At 37.9% G+C, this 8,155-nt stretch overlaps 1 protein-coding gene across 1 annotated transcript; it reads left to right on the forward strand.

Annotated features, from left to right (window-relative positions):
- Nucleotides 1-2,079: 2,079 nt before the first annotated feature.
- On the forward strand, nt 2,080-5,763 carry fgf3 (fibroblast growth factor 3). The gene is made up of 3 exons (XM_059537518.1): nt 2,080-3,252; nt 4,467-4,570; nt 4,990-5,763. Exons 1-3 carry the CDS (start codon nt 2,976-2,978, stop codon nt 5,413-5,415), a joined length of 807 nt encoding a protein of 268 aa, XP_059393501.1. The 5' UTR covers nt 2,080-2,975; the 3' UTR covers nt 5,416-5,763.
- Nucleotides 5,764-8,155: the final 2,392 nt, after the last annotated feature.

Below are 8,155 nucleotides of genomic sequence, written 5' to 3' on the forward strand. Positions count from 1 at the left end.
GTTTCATTTTATATATTAAATAAAGAAATATTAAATAAATGTTCGTAAATGACAAGGGCAAATTGCTTGACTTGCTTGACCATTTGAAACTGTGCTTTGTCCTTTTAAATGTTTAAACAACTTAGGACAATCATAATTGATACTGGTCAGTATATTTTTTGCAGATAAAACAGGTTAAATAATACAACATATTACCACATGATTTATAAAAATCTGAAGCGGAAAAGCTGTGTATAATCAAGTGTATATTCCCATATTTTAGTATATTACAATACAGGAGACTGGTGTCTGATGCATTTAATTTAGCAGTGACTTGTGTGCTATGTAGGTCTCAAACGTTTATGTAATATCTCCATGTCTGTACGCTACAATTCATGCCATAAATTTAACTTATACCATAAATTAATGTGGAGTACAAAGTGAGCCGGCTGCACTTCCAGGGTGGGCTGTAACACTAATAGAAAACACAGTCATTTTAAAGGTTATGCATGAATTCACAGGGGTAATAGAATTTACTTCTTCAAAACCATTATTACGACACACCCTCATTTCATGTCAAACAATCGAATTCAAAATAGTAGATACAGGAAATATATTAACTCAACAAATACAGAAAGACAAAAAAAAAATACATAAATATGAAATGTAATGGGTATTTTTTTACCCATTTCTTACCTATAGTTACTTTGTCTTTCAGGTTTCAGTCTTTTTTTGTCTCAGGTATTTCTGCTTTGCCAGATATTAGATTCTTTTACATTTAGATGATAAGCTTGTGCTATTATATGTTATTATAAATCAAATTGAAAAAAAAAATCTATTGATTAACATCTACTTATTTACACACAAAACCAAATAAAAAAATACACGATAGCTCTTTTATAATTGGTCAAACTGTTAGCTCTATATCTCATCCAATTTTCCAACAGATCCCAATTTGCATTTGTTTAATTTTAAAAGCAAAGGGTCGCGAAGAAGTTAAAGTGATAAATGAGGGCGTGATAAAGAAAACGACTTTAACATGGTACGATTTAACCGTTCAGCTTCAAAATAATCGTCAACATCCTGAGTGAACTCCCCCTCCTCTCTCTCTCTCTCTCTCTCTCTCTCTCATACTGATTATTACTGCTGGGCTTTGTGGGCGGCTGTGGGCCGTAATTAAAATACTTCCAGAAAGAAACAGCCGACCACATCAGAAAAGCAACCCTCTGTCAGGATCAAACCACATCAAGAGCGTCTCTCTTAGAGATGGTCACCAGAGCGCCTCGTGATGTACATCAGTAGACTCATATACTCTAGGTCTAGTCTGACACACACCGGCTCTGCAGCGACTAATAACTTATTAGGAGCAGCTACCTGTTTTAAAACATAGTGGCAAACAGTCAGAGACGCTAGTTGATGTATGGAAAGAGAAGATGAATGAAGGGTGCCTTCCCACGAGGTTTTCTAGCATGCGCTGGTGTTACGCCAAAGGGCAGGGAGATTTGTAGATGATGGTGCTAATTACGAGAATGGTAACCATAATGCGACCAATATGGAAGCAATTTAGGCAGAAGTCATTTGCGTGTTACTCTTCCACCCACTAGCAGCACACACCAGGAGCTTGAGTGTAAGTTGCTGCAGGGCTTTCAGTCGCACTTGCAGTCTGGTTCCTGAGAGAAGATGCATGTCAGGTATACCGCAGTTTTAGAATGGCCTGCTAGATTAAGACAAAAATTAATAGTCGTGAAATATGTTTGAGAGGGAACATGAAACATGTAGTCAATTTTCTCTCTCTCTCTCTCTCTCTCTCCAAAATCAAGATAGAAACTTCGGCAAACGGCAACATTTTTGGATTCCTTCTTCTGAAATGACAGGGAAATAGCTGCATGTTTTCTACGGAATGCAATGAATGGGAAAACAGGTCTTGATCGATTTATTCCGAGCATCATCCTAACTAGCCCACTCTCACAACCTGTGCTTCATATAAAATATTTAGAATGAATTATTGAAATATAGCTACTTCGGAATGATAATGGGCGGTCTATTGAAAAAATTCCGCATCAGTGTAATATCGCGTTAAATGTAAAGGGGTATGGACGCGCCTGAATCGTGATTGGGTTTATAATTGAAATAATTAAATCGCTGTTAATTACAGTGCTACTAAATAAGCAAACGAACCGCGTAAAAAACATTTTTTATTTGTATAAATGCATAATGTCTCATCATGAACTTTTTCCGTTGCAATTGATTTTTCCCTAGCTGATTGTCCAGACTGTTTTGTGTTGTCAGTCAACTCTTTCATATTATGAGTCAGAAACACTCCATACATAAATGTGGATCATTGAAAGCCACGTGCGTATGTCTATGAATGTTAACATCACTGTCGGAAAGTGCCAACAGGCATGAAAAGAGAATCAATAGCGGCTCTCCCATTCAGGCCAGTATTCATGTTCAATATAATTTTCGGATCTTTCAAAAGAAGCAAACTCTTCCCTTGGATGTCTCTCTCTTTGTGATGCGGTTTTCCGCTGTAAGCCACCGTGTGTAGTGCTGTGTAATTTTATCCACGCTGCAACCTCTTGGTTCACACAAGACTGATACCTTGCCTCCCCTTTTCCTTTGTATCAATTGGTCGGGGTTCGGGCTATTGTTGCAGGAGGGCTCTTTTATTTCTGTGCACACTGTCGATCAGCGAAATCTCACGATAGGCTCCCTGTGAAACCGACTGGCTGTTTTCTCCTCCTCGGTCAGATACAGTCTGCTTGGAGAGCAGAGTGGAACCCATGAGCACCAACGAGGCGAACCCATGCTGTTGCTACCAAGCCGGCTCTAACAGATGACCGCGACATTTTAAAGAGGGGACAGAAGGATACAGCACGTTTTGATTTTAATATTCAGTTGACTGGATCACTGACTAATGATACTTCTTTGATGGGACCCCGTGTGTCAGCTCTTTCTATTCCAGCAAGATTTTGCCGACATCCCGCCATGCCACAATGGTTATAATTCTGCTCTTGTTGTTACTGAGCTCCTTGGATCCGAGTTTACAGGAATCGCTGGCTTCGGGGCTGACCAGGACCCCACGGGCGCCCTGTGTCAGGGGCCAGGCGTGTGACCCAAGGCAGCGGCGAGATGCTGGTGGACGCGGCGGGGTTTACGAGCACCTCGGAGGAGCTCCAAGACGCAGGAAACTTTACTGCGCCACAAAATATCATTTGCAAATTCACCCGAACGGGAAAATAGACGGATCTCTTGATGAAAACAGCCCTTTCAGTGAGTAGCTACCCCGTTCTCGCTTTTCATATTTGTGAATGTCAATTTCTGTGCGGTATGAGACTTGCGTAATTGTGCAAATCCGACACTGGAAAACATTGTGCGCTGACAGTATTTGGGAGGCGCCTTGCGCATTAAATAATTAACATCGAACAATAATTCACCCTGCCCGGCTTATGTTAAGTTGACGAATATAAAACACTTAAATCAGCGTTCATACCAAAGTAAAATGAACATTAAAGTAACGATGAGAGCACTTTTACGGACTGTACAACTTGTATCTAAAAGCTAAATATTAGGTCTTGAAAATAAAGCAACGAGTTAGAAAAAAAACTGTATTGCATCATTTTGTGACAAGATACATTTCAAATTGCTTTTATTGTATAACTTACATCGTAAAGACAATTTCCTGTCAAATTGGCCACATTGAAATCTTAAATCGTCGTTGTTTAAATTATAGCATTCGTTCATCTGTCTTAGTTTTCCAATTAGTCAAATCCGAGTGCCCATGGAAAATTACCATACGAAAACAGGATTCAACAGACAGTTTAACATAATGACTTAAACAACGGATGTGTTTATCCAACGTAAAAGGATGATTATTCGAAACGGGAGAACGAGGAGAGCCATTAATCAGTGAAAAAAAGGGACGAATAAACATCCTCTTTAAGAGGCGTTTAGAGGCTGTATACCTAACCTGACAGCGTATGTTGTGTACACTGTGACTTAATCAACGAAAAGCCTATGTAGAAATAAAATAACATTTAAAACTGCATGTACCACAATATTTACAATGAATCCGACTGAACAACACACATTCCTATTCCAAACTATTTTTTTAATGATTTGTAAGTTTAAAGCAAGTGGTTTAGCCTAAATAAGTCATTTAATTAAGACATAAATCAATTATTGTTATTTATATAAAATACTTTTATATGAATTCATATTACCGTAAATAAAGGTAACTATTTAATGTATAGTATAACAACACTTCTATAATCATTAATTAATAATAGGCTAGAACCAATAGTTAACTGAATAAAATTACGTTTTCTCAAACATTAGCTAAACCAGGACAGGTTTGTGAAAACTGATGAACGACCTCGACTGACCTTGTATCGAATCTTACACATTTGTAATGCTATTTGAAAAGATGTTGTAATAGACTTTCCCCATTTCTAGCATGCGCAATAACTGCTCCGCTCTTTTTCTAGGTATACTCGAGATCACAGCTGTGGATGTCGGTGTTGTGGCGATAAAAGGCCTGTTTTCTGGAAGATACCTGGCAATGAATGAGAAAGGACGTTTGTATGCTTCAGTAAGTGTTATGTCACGTCGGAAAATCAAGTAGCTGAAATTCGCTAGCTGTAGGATCAGATAACAAGAAGGGCTATTTGAGGCTATCGCCACATGGTGGTGTTTTTCATGCGGAACAAATATGCCCACATGCTGCTAGATTATTGAGAGTTTGATTACTGAGTTTTGTTTCCCTCACTGGGGACCTTGTCACTGAAATTTCTGGTCAGCGAAGAGTGATCACCACATACGAGGTTCTTACTTTTGCCAGCCTACTGAGAGTGTTTGAGCTGCTGAGAATTCAATTGTGCAGATTTTGGATCAGTTTAAATGTTGACTTTTCTACAAAATGGAGATGACTTGTTTTTCTGGACGCATCTTGTTCAAGGTCCAGTAATGAATGTCAAAATATAGTCATACAATTTTTTTTTACCCTTTCAGGAAGTCTTCAACCGAGAGTGTGAGTTTCTGGAGCGCATTCATGAGCTAGGTTACAACACCTATGCATCACGGCACCATGCTACCACCCAGCCCCCACCAACAGGGTCCGGGGCAGGGGGCAGCAAGCGGCGTGCCAGTTCTAAGAGGCAGTGGTACGTGTCCATCAACGGGAAGGGCCGGCCCAGGAGGGGCTTTAAGACACGGAGCACGGATAAAGCTTCCCTCTTCTTGCCCCGTGTTCTGGGCAACAAGGACCATGAGATGGTGCGCAAGCTCAGAGAGAGCCAGCGGCACCAGGCAGGCTCTCACAGAGCCTCTGTGGGTCGGGCAGAACGCAGAAGACGACGCCACAGGGGCTCCAAGGGCCACAGCAGAAGGGCTGACATTTCACACTCTCTTGACACAGATGGAGAAGAGATCCACTGAGAGTCCAACAGACCAAAGGAGTCACATGGAACAATTTTCTCAAGAAAGGATGATGTTGAAGAAAAAAAAAAAAAAAAAAAAAAAAAAACTTTTTGGGGAATTATGTGGCAAGGAGGGCCGAGAATGAAGAGAAACATCCTTTTGCTTTGTTTTTGCATCTGATACACAAAGACAGTTCAGATAGGTTCATGTGACCAAATTTAACACTACTGAAAGTTTTGTCTTTTGCGTTATTTTTTCATGTTCACTCTTTTTGAAGTCTTTTCTGCTAACCCAGGTGCAAAAAAGCACACTTCCATAATGTGCTTAAAGTGCTCTAATTATTTAGTGCACTAATTTTGTACTAAATATACAAAAAAAAAAAAAAGATTATAAGTACTTAAGATAATCTTCTAAGTGTACTCAACTGTGCTATTTTGAGACACCATGCATATGAAATATAATGTGCTATTAACATACTGTCTCTGTATTAATAAATGTATTTAGATACCACTTGAACCCACCTTTGCATGAAAGATGGCTTCAAGTGGTACCAAAATACATTTTTATTACATTTTAGTTCATATTTATGGGTGTCTTAAAATAGCACAGTTGAGTACATGTCAAGATTCTTCAGATTAAGTACTAAAAAATAATTTTTAGTATATCAAGTACAAAATTAGTGTGCAAAAATAGAGAACTTTAAGTATGCAACTGTTCTTTTTTTCACCAGGGAAAGACTTGTAATTATTGTACATAGCTGTACAGTCATTTACTTTTTTATGTGAGCAAGATAACATAGAGTAAATGTTTGTAATCACGAATTAGGATGTTGTACAAGTGCTTGACAATGCCAATGATGTGTTATGTATCAGACTACGGCTTTTATAGGTGGTGTACAGACAAGCACTTTTTCCTTATTGAAGTATAAAGTAGAAAACAAAGATCCATAAACATAAAACAGATGCTTTTTAACTTACATGTGATAGGCTACTGTTATTAAACTGCAATCAGGAGTACTTTGTACATTACTAATGTAATACATATTTATTTTGTTTATATGTTTTTAAGTTATTGATGACATAGTTTCTACACTTCCAAATATCAAAGATTTTCTTCTTGCATTGTTAGAATAACACTGTTCTCTTTGAACAACTGAACAATCCCGTATGAGTAGACTCTTCAGCTTCCTATTTTTTCATACAAATTTGAGTCTAAATATATGTAATGACATCAGCTCTGAAGCATAGTTTTGATAAATGTCAAATGTATTGAACACTGTAAGCTGAGTAATGCATTAAAACGGCATTGTTTGACACTGAAAGCTAAACATCTGGAGGAATGTCACCAATAAATTATATGAAAATATACATTTTTGGTTTTATGGCTAAGCATACATGATACAGTGGCATTTTGGACAAAAGACTAGAGTGAATGATCAATGATCTTTTATTTCGTTCCCACCTTACATGCATTCTCTGTTTCCAGAATAGTCTTCATATTTTGTGGAGCTTAATTAAAACTTTGACAGCTAAATTAATGGCAATGTCTGCAGATATATTCACCGCAACTGTGAAAGTGATCGCATTGGTATTGAAGTCTCTCCGCGGTCCAGCAAAAAGGGACTCCCTCTTGGGACCATCCCCCCTTTCTCCTTAACTGCCTCAAGTGTCATCATCTAGAAGAAGAAGAAGAAGAAAGAAAATCGATAGGAGAAAAGAAAAACACAATCACTTATACTCATATAAAATACAATTATTTTTTTATTATTTTAAACCGTACTTACCGTAACAACCTGTGTTTTACATGAAGAGCGGCTACTTGCAAGAGCAGAGATCTGTGCTTTTGAAATATATAGGAGAAAAAAGAGTGTTATTCTATACTTCGCAGCTTCGAGAGCTTCCTGGCGGTCACAAAGGCATATCTCTGGGGGAACCTGGGAAGCCTTAGAAAAGGCGATTTTCTAAACAAGGCAATCCCCGATGAAAAAATATGTCTTAGAAAGAGCAACGCGTTGTATAGTTTGTTATGAATGCCAAACTCTAATATTACTTAACAGGTATGCCGGACTCTTAGATAAATGAAACTGTTTGAATGAACCTTTGTCTTGCCATCCTGATAGCTTATTTTTCACATACCCTTTCATAGACACATAAATACATTGGAGGCGAGATAAAAGCTTTCCACGACGTCAAATATTATATTCTGTAATCACCATATTAATCAGAAACCGAGGAGTGCTTTCTTCCCTCTGGCCAATGAAAATAATGACAGCACCAGCTTTACGATACTTAATACAAATAAGTGGTTTGCTCTCAAAATTATGGGTAACATGATTCAGATTTACGATGTATTCTTCTAAAAATAAAGGTGTATGCATTTGGATGATATCACAAAAAATTCTGAAATCAAACTTTTTATTAACAAAATTGTACACTTTTTTGACACGTTAAAAAAAGCACTATTGCACTTTTTATTTGTGCATCACTGATCACTGTTTACAGCCAACTCAAGAATACAGGAAAATAAATTATCGAATTGTTTGCTTATTAAATATTACAAAAAATATTACAAAAATATTTGAAGCCACTGGAATTACAAAACTCATGTGTGCAAAGTTTTGCATGCTCTTAGGTCTTAGCTGTAACTACCTATTCAGGCACACGACGCCCCTATTAGTTCAGTGGCATATAACAAGTAAACAGAGACCCAGGGGTTAGGGTTCAGCGTCCCGATCGAGCGACTTCTGATGACCTGCCTT

This window comes from Carassius carassius, chromosome 3 (genome assembly GCF_963082965.1).
Source record: "Carassius carassius chromosome 3, fCarCar2.1, whole genome shotgun sequence".
Lineage (NCBI taxonomy): Eukaryota > Metazoa > Chordata > Actinopteri > Cypriniformes > Cyprinidae > Carassius > Carassius carassius.

Coding starts and splice junctions, on each gene's coding strand:
- fgf3 (XM_059537518.1), top strand. CDS start 2,976: ATGGTTATAATTCTGCTCTTGTTGTTACTGAGCTCCTTGGATCCGAGT. Junction 3,253..4,466: donor TGATGAAAACAGCCCTTTCA/GTGAGTAGCTAC, acceptor CTCTTTTTCTAG/GTATACTCGAGATCACAGCT. Junction 4,571..4,989: donor AAGGACGTTTGTATGCTTCA/GTAAGTGTTATG, acceptor TTACCCTTTCAG/GAAGTCTTCAACCGAGAGTG.